The sequence below is a fragment of the Andrographis paniculata genome, unplaced genomic scaffold (assembly GCF_009805555.1).
Source record: "Andrographis paniculata isolate CXL003 unplaced genomic scaffold, ASM980555v1 Contig66END, whole genome shotgun sequence".
In the NCBI taxonomy this organism is placed as follows: domain Eukaryota; kingdom Viridiplantae; phylum Streptophyta; class Magnoliopsida; order Lamiales; family Acanthaceae; genus Andrographis; species Andrographis paniculata.
In genome coordinates this window covers 2,663,353-2,685,113 of record NW_026137602.1, presented here as the reverse complement: position 1 = coordinate 2,685,113, position 21,761 = coordinate 2,663,353, and the positions used below count along the sequence as shown (strand labels likewise).

At 32.3% G+C, this 21,761-nt stretch overlaps 2 protein-coding genes across 2 annotated transcripts; one reads left to right on the top strand and one right to left on the bottom strand.

Annotated features, from left to right (window-relative positions):
- Nucleotides 1-6,549: 6,549 nt before the first annotated feature.
- On the bottom strand, nucleotides 6,550-9,995 carry LOC127263023 (HVA22-like protein e). The gene is made up of 5 exons (XM_051291941.1): nucleotides 9,818-9,995; nucleotides 9,714-9,740; nucleotides 9,478-9,600; nucleotides 7,297-7,480; nucleotides 6,550-6,675 (listed from the first exon to the last, which is right to left on the bottom strand). Exons 1-5 carry the CDS (start codon nucleotides 9,862-9,864, stop codon nucleotides 6,649-6,651), a joined length of 408 nt encoding a protein of 135 aa, XP_051147898.1. The 5' UTR covers nucleotides 9,865-9,995; the 3' UTR covers nucleotides 6,550-6,648.
- Nucleotides 9,996-16,575: 6,580 nt separating this feature from the next.
- Nucleotides 16,576-17,489, top strand: LOC127262895 (uncharacterized). The gene is made up of 4 exons (XM_051291759.1): nucleotides 16,576-16,712; nucleotides 16,787-16,912; nucleotides 16,982-17,223; nucleotides 17,453-17,489. The coding sequence occupies exons 1-4, from the start codon at nucleotides 16,668-16,670 to the stop codon at nucleotides 17,487-17,489; spliced, it is 450 nt and encodes a 149-aa protein (XP_051147716.1). The 5' UTR covers nucleotides 16,576-16,667.
- Nucleotides 17,490-21,761: the final 4,272 nt, after the last annotated feature.

Sequence of the window (21,761 nt, the reverse complement as noted above, 5' to 3'; positions counted from 1 at the left end):
TTTGTTTAATTAAATATAAGATAATATAAACTTTAGTATAAATATTATTGGGATAAATTAATTCTACCTATCTAGGTAGATTAATTACTTTAATTAGCATATTAGTGTGGCAGACTTTAATCAATCTCACACTTTAATTCATATAGTAAATGTGTTATTAGTATTGATAAAAATAATATTATTTACCTTAATCATTCAAAAAAAAAAAAAAAAAACACACCTCTAAAAAGTTAGTGTATATATATATATATATATTATAGATAGAGGTTTTTGGAATTTTGGAAATTTGAAAAACAAATAAAAAGTTAATATTTGATTTGATGTTTTGTGAGAGAAAAAATGTACTTGATGTGGTGTTTTTTTAAAAAAAAAAATTAATGCAAAATGAGTAAAAATGTGTTGGGTAAACAAAGCCGATTTTATTTGTTTATGAATTTTCAATTTGAATTTTACTGTTCATTAATTTCTTTTTTAAAAAAATATCACTTAAAACCTATTTATATAACATAAAGCAACTTTTTCAATTTAAAACTATACTATTTTAACCTTTAGATCCAACTTCAAAATCCACAAACACAACCCTGATAATTATATTTCATTGAAAAGTTACCATTTTCCATTTTCGTCCGTCTCAAAATAAGGTTACCATTTCTTAATTTAGTAATGGTACTTAATATAATAAATATCATTTCAACTTATAATATATTACACAAATGTCATTACTTTTATATTACACCATACTAATAGAGGTATTTTTGTATTTTTTTACTATAATCCAATACAATATTAATATTAAAAAATTTACGTGTAAAAAACAAACGACATCCTTTCAACGAGATGGAGGGAGTATTAAAATAGGATAAAATATACTCCCTCTATCTCACTCCAAATGGACTCTTTGGGTTTTTTTAGTAAATTAACGAAATAATAGTATTTTATTGGTTAATTGAAATATGTAAGAAATTTTGACATTTTTGTCCTTTTAACTTAATATATAAAGTAATTGTATATGTAATGATATATTTGTAATTTATGTAAAAATTAAAGGTATTTTAGTATTAGTGTATAATTATTTTTACTGAAATAGAAAATGAATACTTCGAAGTAAACGGACGAAAATAATAAAATTAATACTTTGAGTTGAGACGAAGAGAGTATTTTTATATAGTCTATTAACTTTATATGAATTATTTATTTATTTATTTATTTATCAACTTAATTCAATTTTAATTATTACTTACCCATTTTTGTTAATGTTTAACATATAAAATTACTATAATTTCGGTTACATTTGAAATATTGAAACAATGCGAATTCTCGTATTCAACATAAGGCACCAATTATTCTATTTGCAAATATTTTAACAAAGTAATAAGAACTAAAAATGAATTAATTTAATAAATAGAAGACAAAATTGACACATGATTAAATTAAAGGAATTGAAAAATATAAATTTATTACCTTATCCAAGTCTATATTTTTTGTTCTTTAACTATTTTATATTTAAAATTTATATTATTGGATTGACACAATTTTTTAATAAATACATTATTTTATAACAAAAATATTATATCAATATATCATTTAAATAGAAACGTGCTACTAGTGCCAACCAAACAAAGTTGTAAATGATTAAAAAATAAAGTTGTTGTTTCTTTCCGTCTCATATTCTATGTCATTTTTTTTTTTGGAAAATGATTCCACACCTTAATCTCATTTTAAATTTTTTAATTAAACTAATTAGTTATCATAATCTTAATTTATAATTATTTATATTATAGGATAATTATTTTCACTAATAGATTCTTAATTATCTACTAATTATACTCCTCCTAGAATACCGTGTCTATGGTGTAGCGGACACGGTATATGTGGGACGAAGGGAGTAATATTTTAAGAATTTTATTATTTTTTTTTTTTGTGTTGATCTTTGGATATTAATTATTTACGAAAACATAGTACAAATTAAGAGAAAATGACAAAAATATTTTTATTAGCGTCTTGTAATACTACTCCCTCTGTCCCATTGAAAGGTTGTCATTTTCTATATTCGTCCGTTCCAAAACAAAACAAGGTTACAATTTCCAAATTTAGTAATTGTACTGCCTACTTAATATAATAAATACCCTTTCAACTTACACTATATTACACAAATGTCATTACTTTTATATTACACAATACTAATAGAGGTATTTTCGTCATTTTCACTACAATCATTATAATACTAATATTAAAAAATCTATGTGCAAAAAGCAAACGCCACCGTTGTTCCGGAACGGAGGGAGTATTATATAATAAAATTTGTGCAAAAAATTATACAAATATACAAATATTTTTAATATAAAATACAATAAGGCAAAAGATAAATCAGACCTTAGATCCGGACGGATAGAGTATTCTTTATTTATTTATTTACAATAATATTTTAAGTTAGAATAATGTACGTATCGTTCTGATTATTTATAATATTTATATAAATCAATAAAAAATTTGTATTGAACTTGAATGTTACAGTTGTCTTAGGAATAAAATCTCGATTTTATTATTAATAAAAAAATTTAATGATTCTCAGATATTTTCTTATTTATTTTCCTTCAATAACTAGAGTTAGTTAAAAATTGACAAAATAAGATAATTTGATGATACATATATTTTAATAAAATTTATTCGTATATATTTTAGAGTTTTAATTTTTTGTTTCGATGATAAATTCTATTTAAAATATTAGTTTTGGTGTTAAACGTAGATTTTTTAAAATTGTCATTGATGTAATTGATAGTATAGAATTAAAATATTTATTCAATATTAGATAAGAAATAAATTAAATTAAATTTTGATTAATATATTATTATAATATTATCAATATATATGTTACTTTGTAAAAAATAAAATTTGATAAAATAAAAAAAAACTATTAATTATTTAATTTCTGTTCATTTTATTTTTTAAATTGTTATAAGAAAATATTGTTATTTTCTTTAATAAGAAATCATATTATTATAAAAATTAGCAATATATTAAGTAAAATATTTATTAATATTACAATAAATAGTCATTTTAAATAAAAACTTGGTAAAATTGTTTATAACTCCCTGTAGTTTCGAAATTCAACGTAAAATTTCCATATACTTTAAAAATTGCATGGTACCCCCTTATACTTTAAAAAACGTGCATGAAAGTTCACCACTATGAAACTTTCTTCATGTGATAAAAAGATGATTTCCTATCTATATGTTTTGCATGACATGGGGGTTTCATGCAATATTTTTGAAAGTATAAGGAAGCGTCATGCAATTTTTTAAAATAAAGTGGGGATTTATGCTAAGTTTCGAAACCACAGAGTAGTTTCTTGCAACATCTTTTAAAGTATAAGGCGGCGTCATGCAATTTTTAAAGTAGATGAGAGATTTACGTTGAGTTTAGAAACACAAGGGAGTTATGGACAATTTTGCCTAAAAACTTAGGTTGTGTTCTTTAGTGAGTATTACCATATATTTTTACTATTTAACTTTTTATTTTCCTCTAAAAGTTTCAAATCAAATATTTACTTTTTATTTTTTATACAACTAAAAATCTATTTTACATTAAAAACATTACATAATATCTATTTATATCACATCAAATAACTATTCAAATTCAACTTTTTACTGATACAAAAACACAATCTATTCCAAACACATACATCATAAGTGTACACCTTATGACATTAGGTGTGAATGTTTTGTCTATACATACGTACCTTTTTATTATTGGATGCAATTTTGTCCGTAAATACTAGATAAATTGTACTTTTTCTATTTCAAATATTTTGCAATATTTGGTTTTTTATTTGTACCAAATTCACTGCAATATTTTTAAATTTAGAAATAATTAATTACATATATATAAATATACATTTTACTTTTATCCCATCAAATCACTTAAATAAAAATAAATAAATATACATTTATCTCTCCAATCACATCACATAATCTTCAAATTATCTAAAATTACCCTACTTAATACTACTCATTTAAATTCTCATATTAACTAAAATGTTGTGCAGTGTTTAAGACGGATGGAGTATTTGTTTAAAGATAGACTGAAATCAATCAAATTCACTCCATGGTCGTATCATTTTTCTAACTCTCTTTAATACATATATTTATATATATATAATATATGCTACCTCCATTTGACTCGAAATGTCTCATTTACTTTTTGCATATTGATTTTTGAATATTAATTATTATATCAAAACGTAGTACAAAGTAACAAAAAATTGCAAAAATACTTACATTAGTGTCTTATAATACTAATAGAAGAACATTTGTACAATAAATTATACAAAGATAAAGATATATTTAATATTAAAGACAATGACATAAAATGTAAATGTAAGCCTTAGAGGCGGCACGAATAAAATTATATATATTACACTCTACAACATATATATATATTCATATATAGCATATTATAATATATATTTATATACATATATACTTTAAATATATTACTATTTCCGTCCGACTCTAAGGATCTAATTTACTTTTTGCGTGTTGATTTTTGCATATTAGTTATTATATCAAAATATAATACAAATTAAAAAAAAATTGCAAAATACTTATACTCCCTCCGTCCCGTTGAAAAGGTGGCGTTTGCTTTTTGTTTGTTTTGTACTCATAATTTTTTTAATATTTGTATTATATTGGATTGTAGTAAAAAAAAAAAACAAAAATACCCCTATCAGTAGAGTTGTTAACGATCCGAGCCGAGCAAATTTTAAGTGTTTGTTAACGTTTGCAAACAAGGCTCGTGTTCGTTCGTTAAGCTTTTAAGCTCGTTTGTAGTGCTCGAGTTCGGCTCGTTAAGAATTTTTGTTGTTTGAGCTTGTGTTTGTGTTCGGCTCGTGTTCGTGTTCGGCTCGTTTATCTTATTTTTTAAAATTTATATATAAATTATAAATAAAATTTAAATTTATTTTATTTATATATTTTAAATTAATATTTTATTTATATATTTTAAATTAATATTTTATTTATTTATAAATTATAATTTTATATGTATATATATTTATAATAAATATATTTTTTTTAAACAAACATTCACGAATGTTCGCGAACAAAGCTCGGGCTCGTTCGTTAACCAAACGAGCCTGTTTATGTTGTTCGGTTCGGTTCGTTAACGTTTGCGAACTAGCTTTAACTGAGCCGAACCGAGCCGAATTCACGAACGGCTCGGTTCGTTTAACAACTCTACCTATTAGTATGGTGTAATATAAAAGTAATGACATTTGTGTAATATATTGTAAGTTGAAAGGGTATTTATTATGTTAAGTAGTTAGTACAATTACTAAATTAAGAAATGGTAACCTTGTTTTGGGACGGACGAAAATAGAAAATAGTAACCTTTCAATGTGACGGAGGGAGTATTAGTGTCTTGTAATACTAATAAAAAAGATATTTCACAAAATTATACAAATATAATGATATTTTTAATATTAAGTATAATGACAAAAAAGATAAATATGACCCTTAAAAGCGAATATAATATATAATTACTGGTTGAAGATAAATTTCTATTTGTTATTCCAATAATATTAATATTTACGACACAATCAAATATATTCACTTTTTTAATTTCTCTTTAATGATATTTGAATTTCGTCCTTATGTGAAATTCTTTACTTTACTTTTAGTACATCTTCTTATACACTTTGAATGGAATACTAATACGATGGGTTTGTTTATTTGGAGTATCGGATTTTAAATATAGTATTCATTCTATTTTTTTCCTCCAAAAATATCAAATCAAACATCTATTTTTTATTTTTTACTTCCTCTGTCCTAGATACCATGTCCCGTCCCACATACCATGTCATTTTCCTTTTTTGAAAAATGATTACACACTTTAGTCTCGTTTTAAATTTTTAAATTTTATTTTTTTAATTTTAATTAAACTAATTAGTTATCTTAATCTTAATTTATAATTATTTATATTATAGGATAATTGTTTTCACTAATATATTCTTAATTATCTACTAATTACACCCCTCCTAAAATACCGTATCTACAGTGTAGCAGACACGGTATCTGGAACGGAGGGAGTATATTATACTAAAAATTATTTTTATATTTAAAACATCATATCAACACATATTTATATCGCATCATACAACTATTCAAATTCAAAATTTTTACTATTCAAATTTCAACTCAAAATTCAAACCCTCAAACAAACACGCCCTTAGAGTATGTTTACTTACACATTTATAAAACGTGTCTCCATGGATATTATTTTAAAATACAATATATTTTATAACTAACATGAAAAGAACACTTAAAATTAGAAATACAAAACAAACTAGCCTAACATGCAAACATATATATGATACATATAAATTTTATGCATTTATAAAAAAATTCATAATTTAGCACAAAATATTATTCTTTATATTATATATATATAATTTTTTATACTTAATATAAAAAAATCCATTAATCTAAAAATACAAAATAAATACATAATTAAGCAAGACAATAATATTGAAAAAAGAAAAAAAAAAAAGTAAACAGAAAAAGAAAATGAAACTTCATTAAAATAATATTAATTAATTTACAAGAAACTGTTTCTTCAACGGTGTCTTCAATCCTCATTATATTAGTAAGCCTAAAGCTCTCTCTCCCCCTCTCCATGCTGCAAAAAAAAAAAATATTATCACGTTGTCGAATTTAATTTACAGACAATTAAATTCAATTCGAAATTTTTACAAAATAATACAAAAAAGATAACGGCTATAGATCCCACGTTATAAAAAAAAAATTCGTTATAAAAAAAAAATTTAAAAAAAAAATAAAAATATCATCATGCATATAAAAAAATTAGTCTCTCTCTCACACACACACCCATGGAGTGTGTATATTTTTATATTTCATTGTTGATTATATTAAAATATAACTATAATAGCTTTTATTTTAAATTTTATATCCAAAAATAAATTGATTGTAACGTTTAAAAAATACTGATTTGTTTCGATCAATACATTAAAAACTGATAAACAACATATATATATATTCATTCATATTTACAAAATATGTTATATCGACATATATCTTGTATTGAAATCAAAAGTAGTATGTAACAGCCCAAATAAAAAAAATAAAAAATCTTGAAGTGTCACAATTTTATAAATTATCCATCATATATTATCTAGTATATAATGTGAAGTAACTTCGACATTACACGATGAATTACCAAATTTTAACAAAATAAATATGATTGTCTCAATAATATCAAAATATCTTTAAATTAAGTTACCTTATTGGATGTAAGAAAATGAACAGATTTGGCCGTGGTTTTTCCTTTCCCGTTTGGTAGCGCCGTGTGTCTTTTAATGAGCTTCTCCCTCACAAATTTCTCGTATATAAATGCCGCCCCTCGGAATTGGGGCAGCACCAACCACGCCACCATCGCTAGCTTCACGTCGTACCATATTGGTATCCTACGCCATGCCAACGATAATATTTACAATAAATTAAATACTCACTCTATCATTCATAAATATATTCATATGATCGGATACGAATTTTAAAAAAAATAAATTAAAATATATAAAAAAACTGTCGTGAAAAAAATAGAAAAATTGATGTTTGTTGTGACAAAAAAAAAAAAAATTTTTTAATGACTGTATTTTATACTAACATTAAAAATACTCTTACAATTTATAATATATTACATTCTTTTTCACTTTATTCATACCACATCCCAATATAATACTAATATTGATAAAAGTCCGTGCAAAAAACAAATGAATTAGATAAATAAAGGACGAAAAAAATATATAAATTGAAATAACAAAAATAATAATTATTATTAGGCGGCAATTAACTCATTGATAGGATCAAATGCATCCATATATATATATATATATAACATAATACTTCATCTGTCCCAATACAATAGTCTTCTTTACTATTTTTGTCTGTCCTAAAACAATAGTTTTATTTCCATAAATAACCATATCACTATAAAACTACTCCTACTTTTTGATTTTTATTACACAATTGCCACTGCTTTTTATACTAATACACTCACAAGAGTAAAAAAAAATTTTATCCATACCTTTTATCAATTACCAATATAATATCAATATTCCTTAAATCTCATGCCCAACCCAATTAAAACTATATTTATGGGACGGAGGGAATATAATTTTGTGTTGTATAAAATTATATACTGTACAATTTATATATTGTTATATTTTATGTTTGTATATATGTATACTTATTGTATTGGCATATACTTCATCCGTTTTGTAGAAAGTGCGGTTATTTTACTATTTCAATCCGTCTAGCAAAATGTGCTCAAAATTATGTAAAAAATTACAATCTTTTATATCACAATTTTTTTCATCTATTTAAATAAATATAATTGATGGATTTTATATATTTCTTTAGATCCATACTATTTTAATTTAAAAATTATGTTACTAACCCCTATCAAAATTTTAATTGTATCCTTAACAAAATTACAAAACTAATATTAAAATACCATTGTTTAATTTTTTTTTTTTATCAAACAATTATAAGTTTCATTAAAATATTCAATATAAATTTCATTAAAATATCTTAAATATATATAAACACATTTATATATTTATTTATGTACATTCATACAAAGCTATTTATTATTTAGAATAATAAAATTTTTAAAAATTAATAATTGAGTATAATTTTTTTTTAATCAAATTTTTTCAAATATTATTATTTGAACTCTATATTTAAAAAGTATATATATATTTTTTTCACCAAACATTATTATAATATAGAATTCAGATCAATTTTTTCTAAACTCATCCAAAAGAAACACTTTTATTAACAAATAAAATAAATAAATAAATAGGAAAATCATTGATAAAAAATTAACCTTTAATTTATATATATATATTGCTAAATTACACAAAATTCACATAAAGTTTCATGCGCCAAATCCTTATACTTTTAAAAGTGCGTTAAACTTCACTATAGTTTCATAAACTTTGCATTTAACCCCTGAACGATTCTTATTTAACGGTATTTAACATAAATGCGCTCAAACTGCGAATAAGAATATCAATTTCTAAATCACTAAAATTACAAATATATTAATTTTTTTTATATTTAGCCTAAAACAATAATAAATATACTAAAAAATAATTATTTTTTTCAAGTTTTAAAAATTTATTTTTATTTTTCTCAAATTTTAAGAGTGTTTTTTTATTTTATTTTTTTAAGATTAGATATAAGAAAAATAAATATATTTGTAATTTTAGGAATTTAGAAATTGATATTTTAAAATTTATTCGTAGCTTCAGCGCATTTAAATTAAATACTGTTTAAAATATAAAAGATTTGAAACAATTTAACGAAACAAATAGATTCTATTTTATGCAATTTAGGTTTTTTATTTTTAAATAAAAAGGTAAGGTATTAGGTAGGTAGGGTAGGGTAGGGTAGGTACCATTCGAGGAGGGGTTGAAGAAGCATCTCCAGCAGAGTGAGGAACGAATATATGATCCAATAAGCTAACCACTGTTCGTCATCCACCTTCGACGTGCTCTCTATCGCCACCACTGATGCATACCTAATTCAAATTCACCCCAAATTCAAATTCAAATTCAAATTCAAATTCAAAACCATCAATTAAAGAAAGATGCAAATATAAATATAACATTTAAATAAAAATTAATTACTTACAGTGGATATAGAAGCATCGCTGCCGGCCTGCAAATATATTGCAAAAAAGAGCACATAAATCAAACTATTAGTGAATATAAAATAAAATAAAATAAAATACCCACCCAGCCATGGCATGAAGATAGGTTAGAAGAGTCCAGAAACGACCCATTTAATTATGTAATATATGAGCTAAAATATTTAATTAAAAAGAAGAAGGAAGAAATTAGAAGAGTGTTATGAAATGAGGTTGGAGATGGAGAACGAAGGAAGGTAGCTTTCTATCTCATCAAACTCTCTCTCTCTCTCTCTAAATGTGTATGTATCTGTGTATATATACAGGGGGAGATGTGTGTTTGGTCGTGTGATAGGGACACGTGGCAAGAACGGAGAGAAGGATCGAATCCTGATAAAAACCAGATTTAGTTTAGAACCGACCATCCACTCACCCTGCTTTTTCACTTTTATACTCGCTCCGTCCCAAAATTATAATCTTATCGTGTTGAATACGAGATTTAAAAAATATTAATATTATATTGATAATCGATAAAAAATAATAATAAATAAATTTTTTGCCTTTGTGAATATATCAGTATAAAAAGTAGTGACAATTGTATAATAATAATAAAAAAATAATGATAGTTTTATGGTGATATGGTTATTTATGAAAATGAGACTATTATTTTAGAACGGACAAAAATGGTAAACAAAATTATTATATTGGGACGACGGAAGGGGTAGTTTTATTCGATTTTAGGAAAATGACTTAATTTAATTGTAGTTTTGAAAATTTTATTGTTGCGAGATTGTTGGAAAGAAAAATTATGTAAAGTACAAAGAATTGAGTAGAAAATATAAAAAAATAATAAATATGTGTAATATATTAATTATTTTGGAAAAACTTGTCGAAATAAATAGGTGAAAAAATAAAGCCTATATTACTCTCTTATTTTCAAATTATTGTCTTCATTTTACGGTAGACGACAGATAAATTTTAGAAAAATATAATTAATAAATAATTAATAATATATTAATAAAAGTAATTATTAAATAATAAAACTAATTATTAATTATCATCTAAATTTATTTAATTTTTTAATAAAAAATAATATTCTCTTTATCTCAATACAATAGTCTTGTTTACCATTTATTACTCTTATTTTTTTTTTATTTTTACACAATTGTCACTATTTTTTACACTAATACACTCACAATGACAAAAAAATATTTTAATTATACTTTTTACTGACTACAATATAATAATATTTCTAAATCTCGTATTCAATCCAATTAAAACTATAATTTTGACACGAATGAAATATTTTTTTACATATTTAAAAAAATAAAATTTTTATTTAATTGAAAAAAGAAGTACCAAGTAGAGGAATATAAAATACCCATAGGGTGTGTTTGTTTGGGGGTTTGGATTTTGAGTTGGGATTTGAATAGTAAAAATTTTGAATTTGAATAGTTGTATGATGTGATATAAATAGGGTTTGATGTGATATTTTGAATGTAAAATTGATTTTTAGTATAATATAAAAAATAAAAAATAGGTGTTTGATTTGATGTTTTTGAGGGGAAAAAATTAGATGAATAGTGGAAATCCACCAAAATCCTTCAAACAAACACACGCTATAAGAGTATGCGTTGTCCCCGACAGAAGAAACGTGTGCAGCACAAAAGTCGGTGACACGTGGCGGGCGGTGGGGGAGCCACCCTTGCAAGCTTCTTTAATTATTTTAAATTAATGATGTTATCAATTTCCACTGTTTCCCATCTTCTAATTTCTCCGCTAATTATTTAATTAATCAATTGTTTTTTTAGGTCGGTGACTTCTACTTTGATTTTCGTACATTTCATAAATATTTATTTATATGTTTGTTTAATTGTATTTTTTAAATTTTTAATTGTACTCCTATATATATATATATTTATTTATTTATTTATCACAGTTGTGGACTTTACAGCACCTATGAATCTATGATTCCTATTCTCTAAAAAATTTGAGAATTTAATTGTTTTCTTTCAAAGAAAAAAAAATCAACAATTTTATTTAATAATTTCAAATAAAAAAAAATATATTACTCCCTTCGTCCCAGATATCGTGTCTACTACTGTAGACACGGTATTTTAGAAAGGATGTAATTAGTAAATAATTAAGAATGTATTAGTGAAAATAATTATCTTATAATATAAATAATTATAAATTAAGATTAAGATAACTAATTAGTTTAATTAAAATTAAAAAAAATTTAAAACGAGACTAAAGTGTGTAATCATTTTCCAAAAAAGAAAAGTGACATGGTATGTGAGACAGACAGAAACGGCAACGTGGACATGGTATCTCGTACGAAGAGAGTAATTTTTTTAGGACTAATTTAAAAAATCTAAATAGAGCAAGATTTAAAATTTTGTTTAAATAATATTTTGTGACAAAAATATAATATATATTTTATTGGAAGCAATGCAGAATAAATAGTGTTGATTTCAGTTTAAACTCAGTAACAAAAAAATATCAATTTGCATGCATATTTATTATTTTTATAAAATATTTTTGTTATAATAACTTTATTAGTAAAAAAATAAGCCTATGTTACTTTGTTTCAATTTTTTCCAGTAATGTTTTTTTTGCATAATTTTCTATAAAAATAAATTATAATATCTCATAAAATATTACATATAAATAATTATTCAAATTAAAAACTTAAAATATAAAGTATAAAATCAAATCTCAAATGACTTGCAATTTTGGTTCCAAATGTTTTAACATGTCCAATTGGTAACATTCATGTAACCAATTGATACCAATTAATTAAGGTTTTTTTAAAAAAAAAGAAAAAAGAAAAAAGGAATTAAACTGAAATTAATATTATTTATTTTGTATAATTTTCAACAAAAATATAATGATACTCCCTCCGTCCCATAAATATAGTATTAATTGGGTTGGACACGAGATTTAAGGAATATTGATATTATATTAGTAGTTGGTAAAAAAAATAGATAAAAGACTTTTTTGCGTGAGTGTATTAGTATAAAAAATAGTTGCAATTGTGTAATAAAAATGAAAAAGTATGTGTAGTTTTATGGTGATATGGTTATTTATGGAAGTAAGACTATTATTTTGAGACGGACAAAAATGGTAAACAAGACGAAAAAAGTACTATTTTATTTCATCACACATCACATAAAAAATTATTTAAAAAAAAAATATTCAAATCTAACATCTTATTTCAAATCAAATCAAACTTCAATCAAACAAAACATACCTTAAATATATGTTTTGTATACTCCCTCCGTCTCAAACATCGTGCAATATTTTCTTTTTGGTATTGTTGATGTAATTTTTCAACAAAAATAAAGTAAAATTCAAAGATATAGAAAATATCCTTAAACTTGATTAATTAGTGCCTGAGATTAGGAATCTCTAAACACTGTATGGTACAGAAAATAAACTGGAAAATAAAAGACTGAAATTTAAAGTGGTGATCCCCAAATCTGACTTTGCTTTGTTGAAGTTGATTGAAGATACCTCGCCAAACGATGATTCAAATCCTTAAATATTCCCTGGGAAACCGTACTGAAAACCGTCACCCGAACGGTTACAACGTCCCCTTCTCAACCGTCTTCCAACCTTTCTCATGCTGACACGTGTCCCCAGCAGACCAAAATTCCCTATACTTCGCTCCTTGAGCCGACCACAAACCTTCCGCTCTTTTGGCCCGACTTCGTCCTTCGTCCGACCTACTTCTTCGCCCGACCCCACTTGGGCCGACCTCCATATCAACCGCCCCCTGTCTTTGATCAAAGGCCTCCGCGTTTGTCCGACTCCGCCTTCTATCCGACCTACAGTTTACCCGACCTGCGGATATCCTATCTCGACAACTTTTCCGTCTCGAAGACCTCCCGACTTGAAAACCTTCCGATTCATCGTCTTTCCGTCTTGCGGACCTCCCGACCTGAAGACCTTCCGACTTGAGATCTCTCCATCTTGCGGACCTCCCGACCTGAAGACCTTCCGACTTGAGGTCTTTCCGTCTTGCGGACCTCCCGACCTGAAGACCTTCCGACTTGAGGTCTCTCCGTCTTGCGGACCTCCCGACCGGAAGACCTTCCGACTTGAGGTCTTTCCGTCTTGCGGATCTCCCGACCTGAGGTCCTTCCGTCCTGAGGACCTACCGACCTGAGAACCTTCCGTCCTGAGGACCTACCGACCTAAAAACCTTCCGTCCTGAGGTCTTTCCGTCCTGAGGACCTACCGACCTGAGATCCTTCCGTCCTGAATTTTCCTTAGAAATAAATAAATAAATTTATTTTCCTTGATTTCCTCACGGTGTCCTTCAGCCAGTTCAATCAACCCTATTGCCAGGCCCATTCCTCGTTTTACCTTGGGCTTTTAACCTAATTCTAAATTTCGTACGTAACAACTTGCCCGCCGCCAAGGGACTTTCAAACGCCAATAAATGTTTGGAAGTTCATAAAGCACTACCTTCTTGAAAAACTCCCTTAGCAACTACACCAGTTACTGCAACACTCCTGGTTTATTCCTTCTTCGCAATACAAGCCTGTGTGAATCACAATCCCAAAACATTCTAACTATGGCGAATCAATACATTCCTGCCCTTCCTTTCGACGGAACCCTTCCAGAAGGTCCATTTTCAGCCTCGAAAGTACTAACTCCGACGATCCGTCCATATTGCACTACTCCTGAAGATTCAAATCGGATGAGGGAAGTTTTGGAATCTCGCAACACCTTGGCTATCAACAATCCCAACTACCAAGCAGTTCGCATCCGAGACAGCATCAAGACCCATCTCACAGACCCAAAAGATCTGTATCGTGCTTGGTATCGACGAGTAGCAGAACACTTCCAGACCCAATGGCGATCCCAAAAGATCGACCAAGCAATACTACTGTCTACCATGCCTATCAACCTGCATGAGAAGGTGCTGTTGGCCATGTCCGCCTTCTGGAATGCGGAAAATGGGACTTTCCTTTTGCCCTCGGCCCCCTTTGGCCCAACCCTTATGGACGTGGCCATGATCGCACATCTCCCAGTCGTGGGTGAAGACCCTGTAATGGGAGCCCTAGATGGGCAGGAGCCACCAGAAGACCATCCGGGATGGTCTTTACAAGGTGTGAAGGAATGGGGTTGGACAAAGTTCGCAACCGACCAGCAAGGGGCTCCAGGGACTCCTGTAACCGACCGGGAACATACTGCCTTTATTCTGTTCTGGCTTTGTAGGTACATCATTGTTTCTCCTTCCAAAAGTGTTCTTCCTTCTCACCTCGACCTGGCCATTCATATTGCGTCAGGTCGGTTCTTCTCCCTTGGCACCCTATTTTTAGCCAATCTGTTTGAAGGACTCACCAGGGTTAGCCTTCGTTTAACAGATAACGATAATAGGAAATTAGACACTGCCGCGTCGGGTCCTTTTTGGTTTTTAGAACTTTGGTTCCGTCTTTACTTCCCCAACGCGTTTAACTTAGGATCTCCGCCCACTATGCCAACATCTGAAAAACATTTAGGATTAGTCCTCAACCGACTCTGCTCAGGACGCAATAAACTCCAATCGTCCGATCCAATAATAACTGCCATTTTAACAGATACCCGCAGTAACTTTCGATTTTCTATGTATAAAAAGTATGCGGGTTATGCTCCCGACCATTTTTGGCCCTTTCCAGTACCAAACCCGCTTCCGACTCCTGAGCCTTGTCCTCATCCCACCTATCCTTTCGCCTGGGACGTCGCCCTCAAACCCAGGTCTCTTTTTAGTAGCAAGAAACTTGATAAAAAAGGGCAGAAAACTTTTTACACTTTTAACTATGAACCTCAATTCATGGCGCGCCAGTTCGGCTGTTGCCAAGGTATCCCTGGACCCGTCGCGTGTCCCCAAATAATTTTTCAAAGTCCCGACCGACGCGTCCTTCCTAATTCAATCCCTTCTTATATCTCCCAGCTCACCACGTATATAATTTCCAATTCTTATATTCCTTTCCGCTCCAACCCTGAGATTGTAGATACTTTCAATGAATGGTGGTCGGTTGTATGGTCCCTGATATCCCCTGATGAGGATCGGTTGCTGAACGTACTCCTCCCCCCCCCAAGGACTGGTTCTAGGGGCGGCGATACATACTAGCACCCAAAAACAAACAACCGCCCCGGGAATCGGATCTGGGGGTCCCACGCGCAAAAGAAAAACTTCCCAGCTGCAAACACCCCCGACCTCGGAGACCGACCAGCAAACACTAGCAGACCTTGGAATAACTAGGACGTCAGCAAGGACCCGACCCCGAATTGGTAATGTTTCTTAACACCGTGAACCAATTCACTATATCATAACTTTGATTTTACTCATTTCATTCCCCAGAAACGACCTTGGTGACACCGACCATGCAACCGACGCCAGCACCAACCGACCATTCAATCGGGCCTTTGGTCCAGACCAATTTGCCAATGAGCAGTCGGGCGGAGGACCCGACGCGGAGGCAAACCCCTCCTCCCGTACCGAGGAGTGGTCGGGCCAGGCCCCCGACCAGGAGACAATCTTTACCAACAGTGCCTATAGAACCAGTAAGTTCCTTTATCAGCAAGACTTAGGATTCGGATGATCAACCTTAATATATTTAACAACAAACATCTTCATGATTTTTCCACAGACACCTTCACCCATCCCATCAGCAGCAGGGGTCTCTTCTGACAGTGAGGGGACTACTTCCCAGATGGGTCGGCCGCCATACATGGCATCAGACTCATCTATGTCAAAGGAAGAACCAGCCGCCCTCGCCGAAGCTGACCCTCAAAACGACACCCCTGATGCTGCTGATCCCGAAATCGAAGGTGCCCCAGAGGTCCTGGCTGCAGTGGCTCTAGAGGTAGCCGTCCAACCTGCAGCCGCCCTACCAGCAGCGGCGCTCCCTCTAGCCATCGAATGGCAGGCAGAAGAACCACCTGTGGCAGCCCAACCTCCAGAAATGGAAGAAATGTCTTCATCCGATTCGGAGACTTCTGTGAATTTGGTAAGATTAGACCAATCCATGCCATAACTTTTCTTTCGAAAAACACTAACTGTTTCAAATACTACTTTCCATAGGGACCCAGGTCGGCACCTCAGCGACCATTCGCAGCAGCCGACGAGTCGGCTGCTGTTATACCAGCTGTCTGCCCAACTCGACCGACCTCATTGCTGCCCCCCTCACTGACAGCAGTCCGCCCAGAGGTACCACATATTTCTCCAAACAAATTTGCAACTCCCTTGGAATATTTATTGACGTTATAGGACTTGCAGGGGCCTTCGGACTTAGCTGTCCTATCGACTGTTCCGGTTCCAGCGGAGGCCCAGACTGTGTTCACTGAGGCCATTAACCGTCCCCTGTCCGAATTAAGGTCCGACTTATTGGACAAGCTCATTCAGACGGTTGGTGGCCTTCTTTATTACACTCCAACGGAATCACCAGCCGTCCCCATTCTGCATCGGCTGATGGAAAGACTTACAGAGCTCAAGACTGAAGTATTAGTCATTGGATTCCTGTCAGCCGAAACCCCCCAACCCGACTTCGATCAAACAGCGCTGGAGAATTCTTTGGCTAAAACCCGAGAATCCCTCCAGCAGACTACTGGAAGGCTGGGTGGTCTCCTTAACACGAAAGCTCAAGTTGATGAAGCTATTCAGAAAAAGGAGGCAGAATTGCGGGAGCTGAGGAAAGAACAGTCTACCCTGGATAAGCAAATTACCAATGAACAGCGTCTGATTGAGAAGTACACCAAGAATGAAGCTGAATTGGATCAAGAGCTGAAAACCCAAGCCCGATCCCAATTCATCATAAGATATCAAACGGCTGCCAATACCCGAAGGCTATCCAGGGATGAAATCAAATGGACCCATATAAAAACTGCCCTAGGGGCACTGTTGTAATACTTCCCCCTTTGTAACAACAACTGACTTAGTAATCAATTTTTTCTTTCTCAAAACAAGGATCACCTTTCAATTCCCAGCTTTATAGGAAACGAAACAAACTCCTTCTTTAAAAGAACACTGTTTCTCACATTTTAAGAAACACACTCTAAGGCATATTAGAAAAATCAAAACACTCGACGTGTTAACAAACATGGCAAATGACCGACCTCATGTTCCATCAAGCAACTGGGAAGGTGTTCTCCAACCCTTCTTTGTGGGTAATCACCCTATTGGAGGCCATGCAGAAGACTTGTTACATATACTCAAGCAACTAGACTTCAAATTCCGATTCTCCCAACGAGGTAGAAGAACTATTCATCGCGTCATCCGCCTGATGGAAAAAGTCATTGAGGGATATGAACCTCTTCGTGACATCCTTAGTCGCATTCCTGATCTCCATCATCACATGGAAATGATTGAAAATCATGCAGCAGCCATACTTCCAGACCTTGGTTGGGATAACATATTTTCCAATCAACGAAAAGTCTTTTCAAGATTGCGTACCATTGTTGACCGTGAACATCAAGCCCTAACAGACATGCAAGCACGTACCCATCAAGATCTAGATGACATGCAAAGCCAATGGGAAAGGTACCGACCAGACTTGGAAGATCTTATTGAAGAGGAACCAGAGCTAATATCTACTCACTGGGATGAAAAGTCTGATTCAGAGGCAGAAAATTTCTCACAACTACACGATGACTAACAGAAATGAACCTTCCAGTAGGTTCGAACCCCATAACTGGGTTCTGAATAATATTTTGTTTCAGGCAGTTTTGTTATCTGAAAAGGCAGGATAATACCTCTTCAGATATTTAGCATTAATACAATCATGTACTCTTCTACCTTCATGATTTACAATAATGAACGCGCCATTTCCAATATCTTTTTGAACAATGTATGGTCCTTCCCAATTCGGCGACCACTTCCCCAATTGATCAGTTTTCTTATACGTAGGAAGAATGGTCTTCCAGACCAAGTCTCCTTTCTGGAACGTCCTATGGAGAACTTTCTTTCCGTAACTCCTTGCTCTGATTTCACTCTGTTTCACATTTCGCCTTATTGCATGGAGTCGGTTAACATCCAAATCTTCTAACTGTTGCATCATAAGTTGTTGGTATTCCTCTGTAAGACCACCATCAGTAAATTCTGTTCGGCCAGATGATACTCGGATTTCGGCTGGTAAAACAGCATCTTGGCCAAATGTAAGTTGGTAAGGTGAGAACCCTGTGGCCGTACTTCTGGTATTCCTATGTGCCCATAAAGCCTGAGACAATAACAAATGCCACTTTCTCGGGTTCCCTTCAACCATCTTCTTTATAATCCCAATAATAATCTTATTTGCTGCTTCCGCTTGTCCATTGGCTTGGGGATAATAAGGTGAAGAATGATGTAGTCGGACACCAAACTCTGTTAAAAAACTAGAAAACTTTTCCCCAGTGAAAACCAAGCCTTGGTCGGTTGTTATAGATTGAGGAATACCATATCTATAAATAATTTGATTCAAAACGAAGTCTATCACTTCTTTCTGATCCACATTTTTCAAAGCAACAGCTTCTACCCATTTGGTAAAATAGTCAGTCGCAACCAATATGAAACAATGATGTTTCGATGAGGCAGGATGTATCTTACCAATAATATCCATAGCCCATGATTTAAAAGGCCATGGTTTTACCAAGAATTGCAATTCGGTTACTGGCAGATGGTTTAAATGTCCATGTCTTTGACATTCCTGGCAGCCTTTTGCAAATTGTATGCAATCCTCAAAAATCTTAGGCCAGAAAAAACCCAAACGATGAATGGCCCATCTCATATTCAGACCTGCCCGATGAGCTCCACATATGCCACCATGTACTTCTGTCATCACTTCTAGAGCTTCTTTAGACCCCAAACATTTCAAAAGTAGACCTTCAAATGATCTCTTATACAAAATTCCATTTATCAATTGAAAACGTAAAGCTTTCAATCGCGTCGCAACTGAAACATTTGCACCAGGATTCTGTAAATACGTGATAAGCTCTGTTCTCCAATCGGGCACTGTTTCACTGGTACCTTTGTGTCCGACTATAACTAAGCTGTTGGGCTCCTGCCCGATAGTAACTACGCAGTCGGGCTCCTGTCCATCAGTCTCCTGCCCGACCATAACCTCGCAATCGGTCTCATGTGCGACTATCTCCTGCCCGACCGTAACTTCGCAGTCGGGCTTAGGTCCGACAGTCTCCTGCCCGACCATGACCTCGCGTATTGGGTCTGTCTTTTCTTCTATGCCCGACTTGACCTCCGACCACATATTCCCTGGAATTCCTTTACAGGCCCTTTGAGCCAACTCATCAGCACGTTGGTTTTCTTTCCTTGGAATGAACTCAATTATTACTTCTGAGATTTTTGTCAGTAACTGACCCACAATGTCCCTGTATTTGCGAAGATGAGGGTAATTGCAAACATATTGATTGTTTACCTGGTTGACTACCAATTGAGAATCCCCTCTTATAATTACAGACTGGACCTTCCTGGCAATTAAAGCCTCCAAACCCAGAATTAAAGCTTCGTACTCTGCCGAATTATGGGTCATGGCTTCCAATCTTAGTTGTAAGTTAATCTTTTGTCCGTCGGGTCCTTGCAAAAAGACCCCTGCCCCTGATTTGTTTCCAGAGGTAGAACCATCAAAGAACATCAACCATGTTCGGGTACTTATATAAGGCACACATCCGACCTGTAGGGTGTTCCAACATGATGAACAACCGAATGGTCGGACGCTATCATTATGAGAACACCCGACTTGGGAAAATTCTGCTAAGAAGTCGGCTACTGTTTGTCCCTTGACTGCCCTCAACGGGGAATGTTGAAGATCAAAAGGAGCCAATTTGATGGCCCACTTCATGAGTCTGCCCTTCATAGTAGGTCTCTGTAAAATCAATTTGATGAGATCCACCTTTGATATAACCTCAACTCTTCTGGGCAGCAAGTAATGCTCAAGTTTAGTACAAGCAAAGACCAATGAATAACACATCTTTTCTGGCATAGTGTAATTCAGTTCTGGTCCTGTAAGGGTTTTACTGAGATAGTAGATTGCCCTTTCCTTCCCATCATCACCATCCTGTGCCAATAAACAGCTGACCACTTCATATGTATTTGCTAAATAAAGTTTGAGCGACCGACCTTGTTTAGGAGGCATCAAGACTGGAGGATGAACCAATGCCTGCTTGATAGCATCTAAAGCCGTCTGTTGATCGGGACCCCATTCAAAAGCATCTCTTCCAGCTTTCAACAATTTAGTAATGGGTCTGACCTTGCCAGCAGCATTAGAAATAAAACGCCTCAAATAATTTACCTTACCCAGAAGACTTTGGATTTCTTTAACCGTATTGGGTGGCCGACTGTCAAGAATAGCTTTAGCCTTATTGGCATCAATTTCGATTCCTCTCTCATGAACTAAGAATCCTAAAAAGCTCCCTGCTGATATTCCAAAAGCACACTTGGTTGGATTCATCTTCAACTTGTACCTCTTCATTCTTTCGAATGCCTCTTCAAGATCCCTCAAATGTTCATCAAAACTGGAAGATTTAACAATAACATCATCAATATAAACTTCCATAGATTTGCCAATTAAATCATGAAAGATCGAATTCATGGCTCTTTGGTAAGTTGCCCCTGCATTCTTTAACCCGAATGGCATGACTGTCCATTCATAAATACCTAAAGCCCCTGGGCACCTGAATGCTGTCTTAGGAATGTCTTCTTCTGCCAGAAATATTTGGTTATAACCTGCATAACCATCCATCAGACTAAGGATTTTATGCCCTGCTGCTGCATCTATTAACATATCGGCCATAGGCATCACATATTCGTCCTTAGGGGTAGCTAGATTCAGATCCCTGAAGTCAATGCATATCCTTATCTTACCATTTTTCTTGACTACTGGCACAATGTTAGCCAGCCACTCCGCATAACGGCAAGGCTGAATGAAACCTACTTTGAGAAGTTTTTGGATTTCTTCCTTGATTTGAGGCATCAGATCCGGGCTCATTCGCCTTGGAGGTTGTTTGTAAGGTTTACAACCTTCTCTGATAGGCAATCGATGCTCTATTAAACTTCTTGTCAAACCAGGCAT

Bases quoted from the DNA above. Each gene is read 5' to 3' on its own strand.
- LOC127263023 (XM_051291941.1), bottom strand. From the start codon at position 9,864: ATGGGTCGTTTCTGGACTCTTCTAACCTATCTTCATGCCATGGCTGG. The intron at 7,481-9,477 runs GTACCTACCCTA...GGCATGGCGTAG, and splicing joins CTTCAACCCCTCCTCGAATG to GATACCAATATGGTACGACG. The intron at 6,676-7,296 runs GTAACTTAATTT...TTTTTTTTGCAG, and splicing joins ATTTTCTTACATCCAATAAG to CATGGAGAGGGGGAGAGAGA.
- LOC127262895 (XM_051291759.1), top strand. From the start codon at position 16,668: ATGGAAGAAATGTCTTCATCCGATTCGGAGACTTCTGTGAATTTG. The intron at 16,713-16,786 runs GTAAGATTAGAC...TACTTTCCATAG, and splicing joins CGGAGACTTCTGTGAATTTG to GGACCCAGGTCGGCACCTCA. The intron at 16,913-16,981 runs GTACCACATATT...TAGGACTTGCAG, and splicing joins TGACAGCAGTCCGCCCAGAG to GGGCCTTCGGACTTAGCTGT.